Below are 22,606 nucleotides of genomic sequence, written 5' to 3'. Positions count from 1 at the left end.
AAAAACAAGTTATGTGCTAAATTTTTGTAAGTTTATTTAAAATGGACAAGCATTATTGCTTCCTTGGAAAATAACAAATTATGTGCTAAAATGAATTGCCCTAAAAACATCTACAAAAGCAATATATTGCAGCTCTTGCCTTTCTCTATATAGGAGCAAACCAAAGGATGTTCTATTCAAATTTACAAGCATATAAAGCTATGGAATGTTAGAGCAACAAACGGTATTTTCTCGAATATTTGGACATTGAAACATTATCATTAGTTCAACTAGGATGCAATTTTTTTATTAGAGTGTATTCCAAAATTTGACTTTGCCCGATGCTTACTTTTCGGGTAACAAAATAATGGAATGTTCACCACGCAACGTAACACAAGAAAATGCAAGTTTCACTTAATTTTCATTAAAAATTGAATTCAATGAAATTGTATCAAATTATGTCAAATCAGTGCGGCTAGCCATACCACATTGCTTGTGCCATGTCAGATATAGACATGGGCATAGCCAAGCCAGGTCGGGTTTTGGGCCGATCTCTACAAAGCTCGTCCTAAAATTGCCAAGCTCAAGCCTCATGTGGTGCGATAACATGCTAAACGGCTCTTTTCGTATTGAATAATGACTATATTAGTTGTGGGATAAAACAAAAGTAGTATGCTTATTTTACCTAAAAAATAGCTAAGCCCACTCGTTTTGGGCTTTTGGCTTATTGGCCGGGCTGCTGGCTGAAAAGTGAGGCCCAAGCCCAGTTTTGGTTCTTGAGCTTTTGGGTCAACCTGACAGTTCTCTGTTTTTAGTCGGATATATCCCTAACGAATATGGGCCTGAGTTGTTAATCAAGTTAAATGCCATGTCATTCTGGCATGTGTTTGGTATGCCAATAATAAATATTACTACCTCCGTTCCAAATTAGTTGTGTTAGATTTGTCTAGATACGGATGTCCGTAGCACTAAAACATGTCTAGATATATATGTATCTAGACAAATCTATTACTGCTAATTCGGGATGGAGGAAGTAGTATATAACTCAAGGTTTTTTCAGCTTCACACAGCTAAAACATACTCCCTCGTTTTTTGACACTACACTAGAGTCAGCAAACGTCTTACATTATGCGACGGAGGGAGTAAAAAGTAGCAATATTTTCTAACGGAATCACAGTTAAAATGTAAAAAGGAGAATGCAGGTACCCTTCGAATCATTCATTATCGTCTTCGACAGCATCTTAAATCCGTAAAAGCTAATTAATATAAGGAAGTATCACTGCATTCCACTGGTAGTACAACACTATCATGCATCGTCCACAATCAAATTAACAAGAATGGATGGGCCAATCAATCAGAGATGCATGAGGGGCACGTAGTTCTTGAAGATGTGGTCGACGATGATCTCATACGCCCTCTGCGTGGGGTGGTAGCTGTCGAAGAACACGTGCTTGTCCACGTCGTCGCAGACCCCCATGTACCTCGTGTCACAGAGCATGGTGACCTCGATGAGCCCGGAGCCGCAGCAGCCGTGCGTGAGCTCCGTGAACCCCCACCGGTCGCCGTGCACGGCGAGCTCCTCGATGATGTCGTAGATGTCGAAGTAGACGACGAGGGTGTGGAACGTGGGGTCGGCGTTGAGCCTGTCGATGAGCTGCTGCAGCGCCTTGTTGTACATGAGCGCCGCGTAGTTCCGGCGAGCCTCGCAGCGCCGCCGCGGCCCGCCGCCGATGGTGCGCTGCGAGGGGACGCACCCGATGGGCGGCATCCCCGTGAAGCCCATCTTCCGGGCGCCGCGCGCGCTGGTGTTGCGGAGGAAGGCCTCGGCGCCGACCAGGAGGAGGTCCACGTACGCCGGGATGTCGTAGTCGCCGGCGCGGTAGGGCGTCATGAAATAGGTATTGGCGAAGTCGTCGGTCCCGGTGACCACGAAGAAGAAGGCGCCGGCGATGATGCGGCGCGTCTCGGCCTCCCCCACGATGCCCACCAGCCTGCGCCGGTACTCGTCGAAGAACTCCAGCTCCTGGTCCATGGTGAACACGTTCACGATCTGCGGGGTCAGCGGGTCGAACCCGGTGGCGCCCGACGCGAAGCTGACGCCGGTGAGGAGGTCCTCCGGCGTGTGCTCCACGTTCAGCCATGGACCAAGAAGAGGCTTCAAGTTAAGCCTCCGAGCTGAAATGCATTAAACCAGAAATTAACATGCTAGTCAAGCAGGCACACTACAACCACGATGAACAGTAAAATAACATGTGGCTTGCAGTGGTGCTCAAATTTTTGTCCACTGTTGAGCAGAATTTTCTTTGTTTACATGGAGATCTGCGAATGTTTTTTTGCACCTAATGTTTCAAGCACATACACCATTTGGTCATAATCTAAGCCACAAAGTTTCAGAACCTGTTGATTTTTTTTGCTGTTTTATTTTATTTTATTGTTCACCATGGGTCATGGATGCAGTGTGTCTCGGTGTAGCCAGAACTTTCCCAAGTAATTGATCATCGAAAAAATGTTAAGTAGTTAATGGATCACTTCTAAAACAAGTTGAGAACTACTCCAAAGTGAAACGGTTGAGTAGTTTGGGTCATAAAGATGAACAAAGGTATAAATTCATGGGGTATGCATCACTGATTGGACTGACTGCTGGGGTCCTGCAGATCTAGACAGGAAGCATATATCCGGGAAATACACATTGGTTCCTGGTTGTATATGCACCCTATATGGGGATTTCTTTTAATATTTTAATAAAAAGTCAAAACAGGAAAGAACTATTTTGACAAAACACTTGACTTACTTTTGCACTGATATATAAATGTCGACGAAAAAAAAGGTTGACCTCACAGCAAAAAAGACAAAATTTATTTGCTATTATAGGTCACTATTCACACCATTTTAGCCAAAAATTTGTCTTTTTTGAAAAGAAGTCAAAAGGATATTTTTTTTGTGGATTTTATTTCTCACAAGTACAATAGAAGGTCAAGTTTATTTCAAAAATATTTTCAGGAATTTTTGACTTTTTGTTGAATTACTAATTTTTTCCCATATAGGGTGCATATGTCCCCATAGACCAAAAGTTCCCCTCCGCATATATCCTCTCTACTGCACTGGTCATGCTTAACTACACACACACTCTCTCTACTCAAATGGCACAAGGCCATTTTTTTATTGAAGTTTTGGTCTTTTTTTTATTGAACAATTACCATTGTCTCATGCTTAATTACACACTCTATCTTTCTACTCATGCTTAAAAGTAAAGGAGCGCCTCTTTTTTTATTGAAGTTTTAGTCTTTTTTTTATTATACTTGTATGGATTTAGCCACTCGTGTGAAGTTGAGTCACTTGTAAAATTCCAGTAATTGTTTTGTTACTTGTAATTTGTTTATTTCTTTTAGTTTTGTATTGATGCAATTGCACTTTGTTTTAAATATAACTGCGCTTTCACTTTTTTTATGTTTGTTTTGTTTTTATTTGTAATTTTCAGTCACTTTGTTGTAAGTAGCCGGGTCATAAAGGTGATGAGCAAAGGTACAAATCCATGGAGTATGCAGCACTGATTGGAGTTGGACGGACTGGTCCTGCACAGACAGGAAGAATATATCCTCTCCACTGAACTGCTCATGCTTAATTACACCACACTCTCAACTACAGTGTTTTCCTTTTGAAGTTTCGGTCATTTTTCTAAAAGAGTGATTCAGTCACTTTTTGTGAAGTTTGGGCCGCTTTTTTGAGAAATTCTGCTTATTTTTGTTAACTGTAATTTTTTTATTTCTATTAGTTCTGTATGCACTTTTTTTGTCAACTGCAAATTCTGGTTATTTTGTTAACTGTGATTTGTTTATTTCTATTAGTTTTGTATGGCTTCTATTTGTGGAATTGCATTTTCTATATGATTACAATGTAACATTTTGATATTCCGCAACACAAACATTGGCAACATAGGCTCAAGTTTAGACCAGAAGAGGGAAGGTGTGACCGAAGTGCACACTTGGCATAGTTGCATGACAGCTGTGAATTGACAAGGCCAATGGATATAAGGAGGAAGAAGGTGGAAAAGGACCATATTCCTACTAGCTTAAACCCAAGACCTGGACGATATTTTTAACTGAGCACTAGGGAGAGGACAATACTCACACAAGGCAGGTCCTCTAAAGGAACATTACCAATATACGAAAGTAGTGTAAGACCCTTCCTCTTTTTGCGGGGAAGTGTAATACCCTTCTCATCAGTATCTCTGGTCGGTGGGCCACTCGAGAATGTCGATAGGAAGATCGGAAAGAAGGCAAGAGAAGATGTGTAAAAGTATATATTTGGAAATCATATGTCTGAATTTATCTTACTTCCATAGTGCATAGAGATTAGTTCTTTAATGAATTTATGCATATGCTTCTTCGGTAGAAAGAATGGTCAACCCATAAAAAGGCTGGACTTTTTTATTACTTGTGTAAAACGATCTTTTATTTTCTCTTGTGTTGGTTGTGTACATCGTGCTATGTAGAGACCGGCATTCCTTCGATGCGGTTGTATCACCTCGATATATCAACTAAACTTCATTAAGAAATAGAAAGAATTGTCAAGGAATAAGGTTATATAAAGACCGTGTCACCATAAAAAATAGAGAGAAAATTATCAAAGAATAAGGTTATATATTTGGAATACTAAATTTTCGCCCTATGCATCCGCAGGGAGTATCTATTTTTTGAAAGACATCCGGAGGGAGTATCACTTTTCTTTGCATGCAGGAAGTGACGTACGCATGCATGCATGCATGCTACTGATGTTACTCGAGCTAGACAGAGGGGAGGAGGTAAGCAGGTAGGTACCGATGAGGTCGGGGGGCAGGAGCGCGTTGGAGAATCGGCCGGTGGCGACATGGCCGGCGAAGTCCTTGCCGTAGGGCGCGTGGTTGGCCTTCATCCTCGTCGCCGGCAGGTTGTTGTTATTGCCGGGGTCCACGATCGAGTCGCCGAACACGATCAGCGCCGTCACCAGCGGCTTCTTATTACTACTCCCCTGCTGCTGCTGCACCGCCTGCGCCGTCATCGTCTGGTTCAGGTCCCTCCCGCACACTATCGCCGGCGCTGCCATCGCCATTGCCACCGCCGCCGCCACGAGCAGCCGCCACCGGCTGGTGATCATCATCTTGCTCCCCAACGTGATCATCATCAACTGGCCTCAACGCAGGGCGGCCACAGCTCGATCTGATCTATTTATACACGTCGTTCTGTCCATGGGTACACAGATCGTGAGCTAAGCCAGATAATGGAGAGAATGTACGCGCGCACAGTGCCGGCCGTCCCCGGGAACTGTTCTCGCATGTTGGGTTCCATGACTTTACAACCTAGCAGCAATCCATATCCGAGACAAGTAATTCCGAACGGAGGGAGTAGCAGCAATGGTGCATGCCATGCATGCACGGTGCAAGATCGATCGATCGATTAGTCGAAGATCAACGCGTTGCATTTACGAGGAGCACTGTTGCGTGCATCAAATGGGTATATTTATGTGTGCATCGACAGCAAGCTGAACACTGGACAGGTTGCATGTTCTTCCTGCCGGACAGACAGATCGAATAATCCATCCATCTCTTCACCAACTTTGGTGGGCATTCATTACTGATCCATTATGTATGTATATGTGTACGTGTTCTCCATTGATAAAGTAGAGTACGTTGACGACTTGTTTAGATGGATCTGTGTACATGATGCATGAAAGCAAGTCACTGAGACTGAGAAACATTCGTTGTTGCAGCCCATGCATGCATGCATGTGCATTCATTCATTGGCTATACATACATAGTGTGCCCCCAACAGACTCCTTAACGTGGCACCATTAATGTACTACTCTGAAAAGAAGGGCAGGTGCGTCTACCACTCTGAGAATGCAACGTGTACTCCGAAGAATATATGTCGGGACGCATCTCCTATCCTATGTCGATCCAGGGAAACATGGAACGTGCAAAATTGCTTCTGCGAAGGCAATGTGATGACATTATGAGCCCATGTATATCACCGTTGCTCCTCGTTCTAAGGCAGCCGAAACTCGATTCTGATTTACATGCTACTTCTTGCTTAATTAGGAGCTGTGCAAGATGAAAGGCCATGTATGATAAGAAACTAGTAGTTAAGAGGCTAGCCAGGAATTCTTTTTCGACAGTGACTCCCCCAATTGGTTGTTAAATCGTTCCTAAATTAAGCAGCTGATTCAACGCCATACATGTACATTATCAATAGTTTTGCTTCAAAATGGAACACACACAATCTAAGAACCCTACACTAGTTTATAAGGCTTCATGCATTGTTTCATGGAGTCGTTGGTCATACAAACGAGTACTCCCTCGATCCAAGTTAGTAATTGCCAATTGTCTGCGACAATTAATTTGGATCGGATTGAGTACATGGATTGGCTCACTATGCATCTATCCCCTAATACACCTAACATTAACGAGAAAACATAAAACGCTAGTAATACAATCGACGCTACACAAAGGGAGAATATTGAATGGCATGTAAAGAGGACAAACAAGCATGTTCTAGAATGGATTATCTCTTGGCGTTGTGTAGCAATCAATGATTGTATGGCCCTAAAATTATGGGTGATTAAATTGAATCCGGAAAATATGTAACTAAGAGAAGATATATTATACAATGAAGAAAAATGTTGTGTACTGTATTTCTTATTAGGCAAATTTTAACATGGTCCCTCTTACCTTCTTTTTTTACATGTGAGGTAAGAAGGTAAGAGTCAATCAAGCCATTCATTGATGAGATCAACGGCTAAGATCTATTTTATACTCTTACCTCTCATGTGAAAAGAGGGGGTAAGAGGGACCATGTTAAAACTGCTCTTCTTATTAAGAGATCACCTACTAGCTAAGAGAAGACAAAACTATTATGTTGATTCTTCTCTCTTCCAACTTTAACAATTATTCTACGTGGTATTGCTAAGTTAGCACCACTATATGTGTCCTAACCACGAAGAGGCCCGACACACCTAAAAAATAGGGACTAATTAGTCCATTGATTTCCAAAAATCATACAATTTTTATTAGATGAAATTACCCTTCTCAAAGCTTATGGAGGGAGGGGGGTACCATACGAAGACTCGATTCTCAATATTTCTTTCTATTCTCTTCAAACAAATATGACATTTTTCTGAAAATTCTACCAATTGCTAGCATATTTTTTGGGAATCTTCTTGGACAAGGGAGATGAGAGAGAACTAATTCATTAATGACCACGAAACCTACCTAAACATGATCGAAACCTACCTATGTATAGCTGGTCTTTGTGAAGAAACTAGACCTATGCACCGCGGGCGGGGGGGGGGGGGGGGGGGGGGGGGGGGGGGCATGTCCCGTAGCCTATGCCAAATTACATCTGACTAGAAGTCGAAAACGTCTAAACGGTAGTGCATGAGAATTTGCATATGATGGGACAAAACTTTGGACAAGAAAGTAACACATCAATGTTTTCACCTACACAATCTTCAGGCCTGCAGTGTGATGCCCTCACTCAATCACCACATCTCTTTCTTCTCTGAAACCTCATCTATGTGATACCCAACCTAACTACCTCATCGTCCATCTATTTCCTAGCTAGACACGGTCAAATTCTTCCTGGATGCCCGAATTTTTCCTGGATGGTCCTTTGCGGAAGTGTCTTTTTTGTGGATGAACAGTGAAATGCTAAAAAAATAGCAAAATAATTGAAAAATAAGATCATATTTTTTGGGGGATAAACATTGCTGAATGTTTTAACTGCATGCAAATTTTTGTGATGGAATGACATTGATTTTTTTTTTAAAAAACAGTGCTCCAAAATATAATGGTTTCGAAATTACCTTTTCTCTTTTTTTTAGCATCAGTTGTGTCTATTTTTCATAGAGCATTAGGAAATATATTTTTGTTCCCGGACTATGCGCATGCAGGCGAAACATTCAGCTATATTTGTTACAAAACAAAATCAGATTTTAAAAATATATTTACTATTTTTTCGCATTTTACTGTGTAGGAGTATATATGCACCTGGGAGGCTGGGAGTAGAAACTCCACTTCCGGCTCCTTTTTGCTGGACTTTTCTGCAGATCTTTTTCCCGTAAAGCATATACCTCAGGTGCCTTGTTTACATTCTCTTGTCTACAGATACAGAGGAAGAGACAATGTGCACAATGTCACCCATGTTAGTGTTAAGCAACATTTGGTTGAACATCAGAAATTGGCGTTCAACCGTCAGCTGCAATTGTTGATCAGTATGGCCTGTAGCTAGATTCTAGTAACTCTATACTGTTAGGTGTAGCTGCTTCAGCTTGTCACCACTGTATGCTCATCCCAATCGCCGAAATTCCTCTCTTTTACAGTATTATTATAATGAATTTGTTACTGCATATATCTCAAAATAACTTTTTTAGGGGTATATATAAAAATAACTGAACAGAGTAGAAAAAAGAAAAACATGGTCTGCATATAGATGGCATACATATTGCCAGCATTGCAACGCTCATCCTAAATGCACGATGCCTCCATCAGAATATTCAGCATTAGCACACAGATGGTGGCATTGCCCATGGTGTACCTCACGGTTTAAACTGTTGGTGGATCGTGTATTGGTAGCTCCAGCTTCTCGCCACTGCATGCTCATCCTAATTGCTGGAATTCCATTGGGATTGCATACATCATACTTCCAGCATAGCGCCACCCAATGACACGCAGATGCAGAACAAAAGCATCTGCACACCGTAAGCAATTGTAAACCAAAAACTAGAGCAACAATGCATCAACAGGAGAAGCAAGCAATAACACAACACGACCAACAACGTCTCCCAGAGCCACATGGGAGGGTGCAACCAAACACAGCACACGAGAGGAAATGTCTGTAAAATAGTACACCAAGGAGTTGTACAACATTCTCGTTTGGCGAAACAGCTGACAAGAGAGTTCATCACATCATCATCCTCCGTCAAAAAATGGAGGTTTACATCCAATCCAAATGGGGGGAAGAAACCGACAGAGTTTTGGACTTCAATAACCCACATAGCCAAAATAACCGACAGCGGTCGGGAACCGCACACTAAGCAACTAGCCCTAATCAGCAGCGTCTTTCCATCCTCTTCTTCAGCTTCTCCCCCTCATCGCATTTGATGCCCCCCTACACGATAAACCTTTTTGTTTGGCCGCCTATCGTTTCAGCTAGTAGGCCGATTTTCACCAATAACCAGAAAGCCACATCAACCCCGCAAAACGAACCCGCTTGTCAGTCTAATGCAACCCCGCAAGCATACCACCTTCCAAAAATCGCAAAGTATCATCATCATTTCTACTCTCGTCACTCGCGCTCGGACAAAAACCCTTGCAGTCATGGTGTGATAATGAGACGGTGTGTGGCTAGCGCTGACCAGCGCTTTCTTCAGCTGCCGGTGCTGGGTTATTGCTGGAAGCCGATCCATTCTGGACTACCTCATGATGGTTCTGGTCCACCGTGCTACTAGGGCCAGCTGGTTCTTGCAGGCCCACACCTCCAAGCTGTGCTGTCAGATCATTCACATTGGTGCTGGGGCTTGGCACAGCTGCTGCAGAGCTTGACGGAATATTAGGGTTGCTCTCTTTCGGAATTAACCATTTGTCCCAGTCATCTTTCCTCCTAACTTTGTCGCCCTGCATCAACACAGAAACCGAGGCCCTGCATTAGTGGAAAAAACTATTCTATGTCTCAAAAGTTTGAATACTCGGTCATTAGAGAAGGGAATGGATTATTCTAGCCCAGTGTCTATCAATGCCAGAAATATTCCTAGTCCAATGGTCATGAATGCTATTAACTATTGGTCGAGTCCCAAACCAACTCTAGTTGAATGTTTATGAATGCGGAAACTATTCTAGTGCGGTTTAAATGGAAATTAAATGCTTTATTTGTGGGCATTGAAGGAACCCCCATATCATACAGATGCGATAGTTCACACCACTTGCCCTCAAATAGCTGAAACAGGAGTGAAGTAATAGTATGTACCTTCACTTCCAGTATAGACGAGGACTGAATTGTTTCTATTATATACTGCAAATTGGCGTTAGGAATATCGGCAGTGATTCCCCGGACCTGCAAAAAACGATATTTCAGCACGGTTCGCAGACTTCTTAAACATATTCAGCTTGAACCTCCTTTTTACATCCACAGAATAGGTGTATATACATATGGTGTCATCATAAAACAAAAGGACCAAGTACCTTGCCATTTTTTGTGGATGCACAAGCGCGCAAATAAAAATAGTGAATGGGAAAAATTGGCAACAACAGGGAAAGCAAAGCAACAAGGTTGACTAGATTCATCGATAATCTAGTGCATGATCAACTAAAGGAGAAAACTAAAAGCCTGCAGTGTCACGTATGCAGAAAAATTACAGCAAGGGTTGCACATCTGATTTAACTAAAAAACACAGAACACTTGTGAAATTAGATACTGGATGGCCTTGCCACAACAACCTAGAATGAAGGACCGCTAACCTACAAACTATCCACACAGCACATCCTTTGTCTTTGTACTCCCTATTTTACTGCCAGTCCATTGGAGTCGCACAAGAATATTGCAGTATGAAAAAAATTTGAGTGTACTTGAGCACAGTGATACCTCAGAGAGAAATAAACAACAAAGGAAATGATATGTTTCAACACTTTACAGGCTCTTATCAATGAGAAGTGGTGTAGGGAGCAATAGTACGTTAATCACATGCTACTTTTATTTAGCACAAAATAGATGAGTCTACTATGTCTGGTTATTGTCACAAAACTGCAATGTTCTTTAAATACTCCCTCCGTAAACAAACATAAGACGTCTTATACAGTACTCCCTCCGTTCCGAATTACTTGTCTTGGATTTGTCTAGATACGGATGTATCTAGACTCATTTTAGTGCTAGATACCTCCGTATCTAGACAAATCTACGACAAGTAATTCGGAACGGAGGGAGTATTTGTTTACAGAGGGAGTATTCAATACTGCTATACTTAAACTCCTACCTTACAGCCAACCAGAATTCAGATAGAGATCAGATACCTGTCCCCAGGTAAAGACTTGACTCCTACCTTACAGCCAACCAGAATTCAGATAGAGATCAGATACCTGTCCCCAGGTAAAGACTTCGATTTTTTAAAATCAATATCTAAAGAAAAGTTGCCAAAAATAGAACACACACAAGTGCCCTGATACTTGATTGGCATTCATAATCAATGCATGATAACATGGTAATGCACTCCTGACATAAATACTTAAGTTCAATCACAATATAGCTTGCTACTCGCTACCTCTTCTCTTGTCAATCAATGTAATATACTCAACCTGCAGCAAAACTGTATGCAGGCATCCATTCTATATATAATAGGTGTAAAGCAATAAGCATCCCAACAAACAACGAAGGCATGTTAAACTGACTTCAAGCATGCACACGCACAATGCCACTACCACTCATACAATCTAACAAAAAAGGAGATGTATTCATGCTAAAACACAATCTAAGAGCAGCCAGTAGAACGTAGCTCCCGCTTTCGCAGGGTCCAGGGAGGAGTCCAACCACTTTGTCTATAAAACACTATCTTCCAACTCAAAAACACTTTGTCTATAAAACACTATCTTCCAACTCAAAAACAACCAGATGACACAGAGAAGAACACACCACATCTGGGATGGGCAGAAAATATTCCGTCATACTACTTCGAGCATGCACACGCACAAGGCACTACCACTCACACAATCTACCAGAAAAGGACATGAAGATGATAGGCATATTCATGCTGGTCCAGGAAGAATAAAGCAATTTCCTATAAAGCACCATCTCCCAACACAACTGATGGCACAGAGAGGAACACACCAAGCCTGGGATGAGCAGGAAATATTCCGTCGTTCTAAAAACCAGATGCAAAATCGCAAATATCCAACCAAAAAATCACTACTTTAACATCAAGCCAGAGAATTTATTTTGAAGAGAATAAGCATCTATAGTGCCTGAAAGAAAGCTTAACAGAAAATCCAGCAGCCAATAGTTACTAGCATCTCATATAACCTAGTCAGAACAGAATGCAATTACAAACAGAAGTCGACATTCATGTGCATAATAAAGATCAAAAGATCAACAATCTAGTGTATTTAATATGATGCAACGCAAAGGCATGGTGACTGAAAAAGTACATACACATATGTTAATCGGCGGTCTCGAAAGGCAAGTTAAGGAAAAACGGTAAACATGATGACCTTATTGAAAGTTGACATAAAAGGGACCGATACAAAGCCCTCCTCATCCATATGTTGCCGCAAGTAAACATCTCCACATAAGTTATCCTTGCTGTGGATCAAAGAACATGGGTATCAGCAACACAGAAGTACAGCCACAGACCCACTGCGACAGTTAACTCAATGATGCAAAAAATCAGTGTAACAACCTGAAGTAGAACTCAAACTGCTTCTGCAGCTTCTGGCGGGGATTAGCCTCAGAATCCGGATCAGCCTTGGGCTCAGGCTCAGGCTCAGGTTCAGGCTCAGGCTCAGGTTCAGGCTCAAGCTCAGCCTGGGGCTGGAAGTAGGGATAAGCAGGTGGCCCGACCATATGAGGTGCGAACATTCCCCTGAGAGCCTCCGGAAGCGGCGGAGGCCCAACAAAGTACATTGGGGAAACAGGAGACACGGGCGATGGCATATCTGGACATGGCACACCATAGTGACAATCGATCAATACCAGCAGATTATGGAGTACATCACTACATCAGCAGCACTAAAAGCAGATGCAATGCGATATCTGCAATACGAGAGAAGTAAAACCTCACCATGGAACGCCATCATCGGTCCAGCAAAGGCTCGCACATGCGAGCCGGGAGGAGGGGGGCCCATGAATTGAGGAGCGACGGTCAGCGGAGGGGGCGGCGGCGGTGCCCCCCGCATGTACGGCCCCATGCCCATTGCTGCTGGGCCACGGTAGAAGCCACCATCAAACCCGCCTCTCCGGCGGCCCCCAAACCCTCCGTGGTGAGGAACTCCACCACCTCCTGGGCCGCCCGGGCCACCGTTGCCACCGCCCCTCCTGCCGCCGTTGTTGTGGTGGCTTCTCTGGCCACCCCTCCCGCCGCCGCCATGGTCCCAGCCGCCTGCGCCCCTCTCCTGTTGATCCCGCGGGGAGTGGTCCCCACCGCCGCCGCTGCCGCCGGAGCCCCCGCGCCTAGCCGTCTTGTGGCGGCCGTGGTGCGTCCCGGAGCCGCCGTGCCGGGGCGAGTTGGACTGGTTCGCCATGGCCTGGAAAGAGCAAGATACCACACAGCTACCGAATCAATCGCGCAAACAAAGGAAGGAACGAACGGCGGGAAAGGCACCATCTTGATCATCGGCGGGGGGGAGAGGGAGGGGGAGGGGGAGGGGAAAGAGAGATCTGACCGATGAGGCGGCGGCGGCGTTGGCGGGGTCCGGGGGAGGCTTGGGGGAGTCGGAGGGGGGCGCGGGGGCCGGGAGCAGGGTCTTGGTCCTGGCGGCGTCGGCGAGCGCGGGCCAGTGGTCGGCGTCCATGACGGCCGGCGGCGGCGGCGCGTCGGCGTGCGGGGCGCCGTTGGCTGCGGCGGCGGAGGGGGAGGGCTGCTTCCAGGCGGACCTCTTGGCCGGCGACGGCGCCGGGGAGCGGGGCGCCGGATCGGGCGACGCGGGGGCGGGCTCCATGGCGGCGGCGGCGGGGGGAGGGAGGGGGAGAGGAGTTGGTGATCCCAGGGATGGGGAGGGGGGACGGCTCTGGGCTCTGGCGATGATGCCACCGATTAGGGCTTCGTCTCTATGACACCCGGACCCCACCTCTCCTTTAGCCCTGCGTTTGGGCCGAGCAGGCTAGGGGTTTGCTTGGGGTTCAGTCAAGCTTTTCTCATGGATGGATTCCTTCCTTCTTTCTTCTTTCTTCTTTCTTTCTTTCTTCTCCCTCAAGAATTTCCACACATCTTTTTCTCCTCTTTGATTTTGATCTTGATGGGTGAGTGCCTCATGTTGATCCTTTCTTTTGAGATTTGAGAGGACCATATGGAGATACTCGGGAACATTTATGTATTTGATGACCAGTATGATCTTTCGCATGCACTCAAGGATCCTAATCATGTCGTTTTATAGCATACGCCCGCACCCGCCGAGCGACAGCGTACGGGTTTTTTGGCGCGAGCATTTGAATCCTTGTCTATGTATGAGGTGACAGGCCGCGCGTGGTGGGATTAGCCGCAAGCACTGTGTCAATAGAGATGACGCGGGCACGTCACTAGGTTATCACGCGAGTCACGACACACGTTTATAAAGAAGGTGCGTTGACACTTCCTTCACTATACCTTATCTGACGGTCTAGATTTTTTTTGATTGCCTTTTATTATGCCTTGCAACAGGCTCTACGATCACATCATTTCAAAAAAATTCATGGTCTTGTCCTAACTTATTCGGTTACCTGATCTTGATTGGCCAACCGAACATATGTGTAAAGAAGCCACCTTAACACTTTCTATGCTCTATACTTTACCTGGTGGTCTAGAATTTTGGATTGTCTTTATTATGACTTGCAGCAGTCTCTTTGCTCCACATCAACTTGGACCGTCATTTTCACTTTTTTCATGATAGTTTCCTTATTTTATTTGATGACCAGGTCTTGATTGGCCTACCACAAAATATATGTAATATTGCTGGTATTCATTTTTCATTAGAAGAGCTTAGGTTGTGGTAGTTGGGTCCTACCCTTACATGTTGTTCCATTTCCGAGCTGGGGTTGCAAAATCCATTTATTGGATCTTTGTGTCGGATTATTATTAACGTATTTTCCGTATAAAAAAGGATCAAGAATATTCTGTTGCGCTTTATTATATTCGTGGTTGGAAGGAAAGTTGTCTTCTTTATAGATCGGTGAGGTACAGTCATATAATATCATGCCAGTATAAGTCATATAAATGGGTGAAGCCTATTTTTCATATAAAAAAGGAGCAAGAATATTCTGTTGCGCTTTATTATATACGTGGCTGGAAGGAAAGTTGTCTTCTTTATAGATCGGTGAAGTACAGTCATATAATATCATGTCGGTATGAGTCATATAAATGGGTGAAGCCCCTCCTCCAAGTCTCATCCCTCCCATGCACCTCTATATATAGAGGAGGGGTGCACCCCCTCATCCCCTCTTTGGCACACAATTCTCTGTGCCCCTTCTCGTTCTCTACGAAACAAGTTCCTAACGTCGTGAGGCCGCTCCACCCTCTAGTTCTCCGGCAACGCTAAGTTCTGGATAGTGAAGTGTTGTCAGATCACTAACTTCATACGCGTGCAACCCACTGGAGAGATCATGCTTTCGATCTTCATTCAAGGGATAAAAATTCTCGCGTTCAGAGATTGTAAATCCTACCCGTGGGAATCTACACCAATGCTTCTTCGCTGCAAATTCCGAGATGGTATTGGTAACGATCCGATCTATCTCATATGTATCTTCATACTGATCCTAGAAACTTGTTATGTAGGGTGATTTTTTTTTGTTTTCCATTACGTTTCCCAACAACAACATGGGCTACTATATTGTTGATAACATATATTCCATGGTCTTTTGTGAAGACAATATCAAACCCTCAAGCTAACAAAATTATTCACTTTGTGAGGCGTCAAGAAGCATATAGAAAGGATGTTGAGCAGTCATTTGTGGTTATACCAACTCACCTTGCTAGGTCCTCTGCAATTATGGCAGCAAAAGATTTTGTGGCACACCATGACCACGTGGGTGATTTTGAGGCACACCATGACCACGTGGAGTATGATCATAGAGGATGAGCGGGAACATCCGTCAGACAATCACTATCAGAATGAGGGGAGCAAGATTTATATACCACCTGTTCAGCCACATATCAAGAACCACGCGGGTCATGAACAACTTCGTGATGAGCATCTGTGGTCGCTTCATGGTCAATAAACTTGTTCGTATTATGTTCTATTTCACATTGTTTGGACCATCTGTTATGCTTGAATTTGAATTTTGAATCAAATTTCACAAACTTTGGGTTTCAAATCATTATCACGTATGCGTGTCTAATATAACATTATTCAGGTGGTATTTCGATGCATGTGTCATTTGTATGCTTGTTTAACGGGAAATAGAGAAAAATGGATTTCAGGGGAAGATGTTTACGAGAAAAGAAAAAACTAATCTCTCCAGACAACTTCCCCTGAATTATACAGGTTTTTGTTTTTAAACTTTACAGGGAAACTTGGAGCTGTTAGAGATATTTCTTTTGAGAACAATCTGTTGGAGATGCTTAATACAGAAACTTTTTTTTTTGAGAAACTAGAGAAAATATTTTTTTGTCTGACAGAAAATGTTTTTTTTAGAAATTACAGAAATGAATAAGATTGAGAGGCGAGTTACTTTTTTTTAGCCAAGAGAGGCGAGTTACTTAGTCTACACAAGGGGGTGGAGGCCCATCCAGTTTCTGGCCGCTGGACGGACGGCCCAGTATGCACTCATTGCTGCATTACCACGTCCTGTCCTGACCGGCCCATAGACCCACCATGAAGGGATAAGAAAAAACAGAGGCTAGGGTGTTGCTAAAAAAAAAGAAACCGAGGCCGGAGAGAGAGAGAGATGACGACGGCGGCGGAGCGAGCTCGCCGCCCACACCTCCCTCAAGCCCAAGCCCAAGCCCAAGCCCAAGCCCCGGTAAACTCCAATTCCATGCCCTCCCTCTTGGTTAGAGATCTCGTCGTCGTTGGAATTCAGGGTGGGGGAAAAGAGGGTTCTATGGTTCGTCTTGGTCGGCCTCATTTAGAATTCGGAAGCATTCGCCTGTCAATGAAAAACCAAACCAGAAAAACGAGTAAAAAAATCAGAAAAGGGAAAAACCTATAAAAATGAAAATAACAAAAAAAACAGCAACACAGAAAGAGAATTGAAAATGTAAAAAAAACAAGAAAAAAATGAAAGGAAATGCTGCATCTGACACCTTGCTGCATGCTTGTACTAGTTATGAGCCTGGACCGGCATTTCAGGAGAGCCAGAGTGGAGAGCAGGGTAAACCTGAAATCCCGTTGTCTGACTCGACAGAACTTTGGCTAATACAGTGGCCTCTAAACCATGTATGTAACTTGGAAGTTTGATTTTTTTCCCCCACCCGTCTGGCATGTTACTCGTATGCTGCATTTGGGCTCCAAGGTAACATTTTTCTGTATTATTACACAGGTAAAATGCTTCTGATTTTCACGGTGAAGAGGTTTCTCTTACGCTTCATCACAATGGAAACTTGGGAAATTTGGAAAGTCCTTCGGGTAAATAACTTCGATTTATTATTTCGAAATGGTTTTTTTCTGGACAGTCTTCTTTATTATTAAAGATAGCTGTGCTAATTATATAAATGGAACTACTTGCTTGCCACTTGTCTTTCATTTTGTTAACTGTTAAGAAGATTCAGACAATGCTGGGTCTTTGATTGTCACTAATGTTACGCAGGCCCACAAGTGCGTCCTGAGTTCTTAGTTCAATCTCAGCTTCCTCTTATTCAAATTTGCTTGTTTATTAGTCCCTCTTGAATCCTTGGAATGGAAATAGAAATTAACAAGATGTTACGCTTCAGTCTACAAAAAGATGATGTTATTCTTTTGTGGATGTTCTGCCAGAAGTTTGGTGTGTCACGTGATATATACTTGTAAACTTTTTCAGTAATACTTTGTAGTACTAGCTGACTTGTATAGTCCCTTCTCCATTCTCACAGGCTGAAAATACCATTGTTTAATTAAAATAGCTATGAATGCTTCTCCACAAACATTCAGGTATATCTAATGTACGTTATTTGGCAGGGACATCGTATGAACCCGTCAGCTTTGCTGCTCAACAGCCGGATGCTACTGTCTTCATTCCATCAGGATCTCAAATGAAAGCTGGTACGTACTTGAAATGTCAACTTTAGTGAGTAGTAATTTAATTGTACAGTATTTTGCAAATGTAGTACTTTAATTATATTTCCATTATATTGAAGTAATGTGAAATTTGCTGAAGCATTCTGACCGTCTTGGTTTAGTATTTCCATGTCGTATTGATGACACAATCGATGGGTTGGTAAACCCTAATTAAATTCGCACTATGTAGCACCATGTTTTGCTTCGTTGCCAGAATTTTAATTCACTGGATACTAGTCAGTGATAGTTTGTAGCACCACGTTTGATTTCAGAAAATGTGCATCTTACTCTTCAAGGGAAATACTCCCTCCTTCCCAAAATACTTGTCGTGGTTTTAGTTTAATTAACTAAAATCATGACATGTATTTTCCAACGGAAGGAGTAACAAATAAAAGAAGAAACAGCACATGACACTTCATCGCTGGAAGTTTATCTCCAAATGTCTAACTCTTATGAGTTACGGTACATGCTTATTCCTCTTGAAGCAATGAAGGGAACAAATCTCAACACGGTAAAGAGGGTATACCATGAATGTAAATCTTAGAGTTTAACGGGCATACAAGGAGTTGGATCATATGTGTGGTATAATTTTTTTATCAGTTGGCACGGATACTTTTTTTCTGATAGAAAAAAAGTATCCGTGCCAACTGATAAAAAAATTATCTTGTAGAAATAAAGCTCCCATTGTTGTGAGTTTCAGGAGAAGCAGTGCTATTTGCATGACATATACTTGTATTATGAAAAGAAGTTGGTGCAATAGCTGTGCTCCAACTTTGTAAATATAAGTAACATGAGTCTAAGAATATACTCCCTCCGTCCGGAAAAAGTTGTCTCCGACGACATTTTGCGAAAATCACCTCCCCTTTCCTCCGACAAACAACACACTCCCCGCGCCAGAGCCAGAGCTCCCTTGCTCGTCTCCCCCTCGCCGGAGCTCCCCCGCGCCAGAGCTCACCTCCTCTGCTCCCCCGCATAGCTCTCCCGCGCGTCGCCGGAGCTCCCTCTCCCCACGCCACTGCCGCGTTGCTTCCCCCCTCCTCGTTCCTCTCATCGTCCCCCCATGGCGAATCACGGCGAGGAAGGCTCGACTTTTTTCGATCTGCTATCCGACGGCGTCCTTCCCCGAGGGCGGCGAGCCGGAGCTTCCCCTGCGCGTCGTCGACCACCTCCTCATTGGCTGGACGCCGTCGACCACGAACCCAGTATTCTCCAAGCGCACGCCGCTGTGTGGGTCGCCGAGACGCCGAGGCCGAGGCGGAGCTCCAGGCCATCGAGGTCGCGTACGCCGCCGAGTCCGGCAAGCGCCGCCAACTCCCAGACTGGTCCAAGGCACCCGCCCCCGCCTCCGTCTGCCCATAGCCCAACCCAGTCCCCTCGCCCCCCTCCTGCCAAGGTGCGGCTCCCCCCTCTTCTTGCCTCCCGCTTTCCCCTTCTTGTACTCCAAAATGCTTCTTTTGAGTACATTAGCTGTCAATTTAGTCTATCTTGAAGCTTGGGAGCTTCTTTAGCAAGTTCACTGTAAAATTGAGTACAAGATCACGGAAAATTTTCTGGAGTGTATGTTCTGCAGTCACTGAATTTTCTCGAGTGCATGTTTACTGAATTTTCTGAAGTGTATGTTCACTGAATTTGGTTTTCAGTAGTGTTAAGAGTTCAAATCAATAGTGCAGGTTCGTGTACATGGCCACCCCCCATGGATATGCATTGGGGCGCTCCTGGGAGAGAGGATTCATGGCCATCCTAGCTAGCTGCTAGGTGGAGAACGTGTTAGGTTCTTGCTGTCCGTGGCAAAAGCTGGGGCGATCGAGTAGGAGTAGCTAGCAGTGTTGATGGTGTGTGGTGTAGAGAACCATGCAGATGTCATGGGCAGGCACTCATAGTCTAAATTTCATTGATGTCAAATTTTATTTATGTGTCAAGTTTGAAATCAACTTGACTGAACATCAACTTGTTCTGGTTTAGTGTAGAATCACTTAAGTAGATGGAGTAGTTATTTTTTATACTCTCACTGAAGACTGTGTTGCTAAATCGACATCAAGTTTAGGAACAAGTGTGTGTTCCTAAATAATCTTCAGTTTCCACTATATTTACTGTCAAGTCTGAAATTTTGATCTTTACTGTCAAGTCTGATTTGTCTCTGAACATTGGTTACAGTAAATTAGTGGTTAACTGGACATAAGGATTAGATCTTAGCTAGTGCTCTTTTCAGATGGCTTGTTCTCAAAATTTGGTACTCCATTAGAGTAACTTAATTCTCAATATTAACCGTTTCAGTTTCTAACAAGTTTCTTCCATGTGTTCTGAATTAAGTACAGTCAATGATCAAGTGATCTCTTCTCCAAGTTGCCTGAAATTGAATCAGTCATTTAGTTAACTTGGATTTTTTTTTCCAAAATCTGTACATTTAGTCAAGTTTCTTCCATGTGTTCTGAATTAAGTACACTATGGGATCATTTTATTTTACTGTAGATTTGCTTGCAACTGGTTTTAGAAGTATTGCTCGTTTTCCAATTTATGCTGTTTTTTGATCTTTTATGCATAGTTTTATTAGAAGTATTGCTTGTCAAAAGAGTGTTTAGAGATTTTAGGGCTATGTCTAGAAAATCATACCAAGAGTACAAAAGATGAAAGGAGATCTTTCTTGTTGTGGCCAAAAGAAAATGGATGGATATACGTAATGTAGGAGGAGGATCATGTTTTCAGTGCCTTAGTACACAAAAGTAGGCAAAGTTTCTGTAAGAATATACTTAAATCAAGTTTATTCAGTTAACTAAATCAAGTTTATTCAGTTAAGGACAGAATTATTTTGATCAAGTAATTACTGTGACAACATTGCAACATTTCTTCAGAGTACATGATCAGTTTTGCCCCTTTTTAGTAAAGAGGTGCAGCAACTTTCTGGGATTTCTGAAACTTTAGTCACCGGGACAATATACAGTCACCTGGGAGTCACCTGGGATTTCTGAAACAATACCGCCACTTGGACAATTCAAAACAGTTAACTGAAAGTGTCTAAAACAGTTAAGTGTTTCTGGGATTTCTTTTTTCTTCTGCAAGGCATGATTTCTTTTTTCTTCTTCTTTTTTCTCTGGTGTGTCATGTCTTTTTTTAGACTAAAAGTGAATCAGAGCAAAAATCTTCTATGTCAGTGTGCTAGAAATAAGAAGACAAAATTGGACTAAAATGAATGACTGAAATTGGACAATTGGAAACTTTAGGCATGTTTGCAATTGGACAAATGGTGTATAAATCCAAATAAATCAAATAAATTCAAATGATTCAAATAATCTTAGTTTGCAATTGGAAACTTTAGGCATGTTTGCAATTGGATAAATGGTGCACACTTGTTTATTTCCTCTCTAGTGGCCTAATTCTAGTGGAACTTTGGTTGGTTAGTGCTCTTCTGTTGCTTTTGACTAATCTTAGTTTGACGGACCTGACTTGTGCTCATTTCCAGTGGACTTCACATTCCAAAGGAGGGACAGAATCTGGAGTAATTGATTATTTCCAAAATCTGGAGTAATCTTCTCAAGTTACATGATCAGTTGTGCTTGACTGAAAATTTTCACAGGAAAATTTTGACTGGAGTAACAGAGGCATAACAGTACAAATTACAGGTATAGATTGCTCTGTTCAACAAACTTCCTATCAGTCCAACAATGTTTCTGAATCTAAACTTTTTCAGTTAACAGAACCTGAACCTGAACATGTTCAGTTAACAGAACCTGAACTTTTTAACCTTCCCTCTCCCTTTCAGGCGAATGTGGATGTTGCACACTATTGTGAAGGTGTAGCACTGCCCAATTAAATTTCCACTTCACATATCTACTTCAATTTCTACTACAAATTCACCTTTTCAACAGCAGACGCGGGGCAGAGAAGTCAGACGGCGAGGATGAGCAGAAGCATCAGACGGCGAGGAGGAGCAGAAGCATCAGACGGCGAGGACTCGATCTGGGGGCGTTGGCTTCGCCCAACAGCTGCAGCATCAGAGGCTGGAGGGAATCGCGGCGGCAGCAGAAGGAAGCGGCGGCCGGCGACTTGCCCAAATCCCGCACCGGCGGCCGCGGGCGCGAGGAAGCGGGCAGAGGATGAGGGCGCGGGCCGCACCGGCTAGGGACGCGAGCAGGGCGACGAGGGAGGTGCCTTCAGCCGTGGAGGAGGCGGGCGTCCAGTTGGTCGCCGCGGAGGAGCAGTCACCTCCGTGTGGGCGGCGGCGCAGCTCGCCTTCGTGCAGGCGGCGCAGGCGGGCAGGGGCGCCGCGGATTGGCAGCGGCGGCGCAGCGGCGACGCAGGTGGACGGCAGCGCGCTGGGCTCTACGGTGGCTGCCGACGGCGCGCTGGGCTTGTTCCTGCCGCGGGCGTCCGGAGGAGGAAGAAGCAAAGGGGTAATTAGCAGGAGATTTAAAATCCTAAGGGTTTATTTGCAAAAATCATAATGAACTACGCCGTGGACAACTTTTCCCGGACGGAGGGTTCTGCATTCAACTGTCGACGTGTGTAACCTGCAGTGGTTATGTTCTGTTTTTTATTTTTAACACAAGCTTGCAAACAATGCGGGGAAAGAAAGCAAACTATGTAATGCTTATTTCACATTGGTTTAACAAAAACTACTCCCTCCGTCCACTTTTGTAAGTCGTTTCAGACAGCTCAAAATGGGCTGTTTTGCACATTGTCTGAAATGTCTTCAAGGTCTTATAAAAGTGAATAGAGGGAGTAAAAGTAATA

At 43.7% G+C, this 22,606-nt stretch overlaps 2 protein-coding genes and 1 long non-coding RNA gene across 3 annotated transcripts; 1 reads left to right on the top strand and 2 right to left on the bottom strand.

The window, feature by feature from the left end:
- Positions 1-1,156: 1,156 nt before the first annotated feature.
- Positions 1,157-5,173, bottom strand: LOC123087466 (GDSL esterase/lipase At1g59030). Its single transcript, XM_044509483.1, has 2 exons — positions 4,797-5,173; positions 1,157-2,154 (listed from the first exon to the last, which is right to left on the bottom strand). Exons 1-2 carry the CDS (start codon positions 5,137-5,139, stop codon positions 1,334-1,336), a joined length of 1,164 nt encoding a protein of 387 aa, XP_044365418.1. The 5' UTR covers positions 5,140-5,173; the 3' UTR covers positions 1,157-1,333.
- Positions 5,174-8,833: 3,660 nt separating this feature from the next.
- Positions 8,834-13,713, bottom strand: LOC123087464 (la-related protein 1B). Its single transcript, XM_044509482.1, has 6 exons — positions 13,376-13,713; positions 12,775-13,237; positions 12,394-12,649; positions 12,206-12,296; positions 9,975-10,061; positions 8,834-9,625 (listed from the first exon to the last, which is right to left on the bottom strand). Exons 1-6 carry the CDS (start codon positions 13,649-13,651, stop codon positions 9,356-9,358), a joined length of 1,443 nt encoding a protein of 480 aa, XP_044365417.1. The 5' UTR covers positions 13,652-13,713; the 3' UTR covers positions 8,834-9,355.
- Positions 13,714-18,709: 4,996 nt separating this feature from the next.
- Positions 18,710-22,606, top strand: LOC123087463 (uncharacterized). The gene is made up of 3 exons (XR_006441389.1): positions 18,710-19,271; positions 21,336-21,495; positions 21,636-22,606. It is a non-coding gene; the product is annotated as an uncharacterized lncRNA (long non-coding RNA).

This window comes from Triticum aestivum, chromosome 4A (genome assembly GCF_018294505.1).
Source record: "Triticum aestivum cultivar Chinese Spring chromosome 4A, IWGSC CS RefSeq v2.1, whole genome shotgun sequence".
In the NCBI taxonomy this organism is placed as follows: domain Eukaryota; kingdom Viridiplantae; phylum Streptophyta; class Magnoliopsida; order Poales; family Poaceae; genus Triticum; species Triticum aestivum.
The sequence above is the reverse complement of the archived record's forward strand: the minus strand, read 5'-3'. Positions and strand labels throughout refer to the sequence as shown.

Bases quoted from the DNA above. Each gene is read 5' to 3' on its own strand.
- LOC123087466 (XM_044509483.1), bottom strand. From the start codon at position 5,139: ATGATGATCACGTTGGGGAGCAAGATGATGATCACCAGCCGGTGGCGG. The intron at 2,155-4,796 runs GTACCTACCTGC...AATGCATTTCAG, and splicing joins CCTGCCCCCCGACCTCATCG to CTCGGAGGCTTAACTTGAAG.
- LOC123087464 (XM_044509482.1), bottom strand. From the start codon at position 13,651: ATGGAGCCCGCCCCCGCGTCGCCCGATCCGGCGCCCCGCTCCCCGGCG. The intron at 12,297-12,393 runs GTTGTTACACTG...TTTGATCCACAG, and splicing joins CAGTTTGAGTTCTACTTCAG to CAAGGATAACTTATGTGGAG. The intron at 10,062-12,205 runs GTCATCATGTTT...CGTTTTTTGCAG, and splicing joins TTATGTCAACTTTCAATAAG to GTCCGGGGAATCACTGCCGA.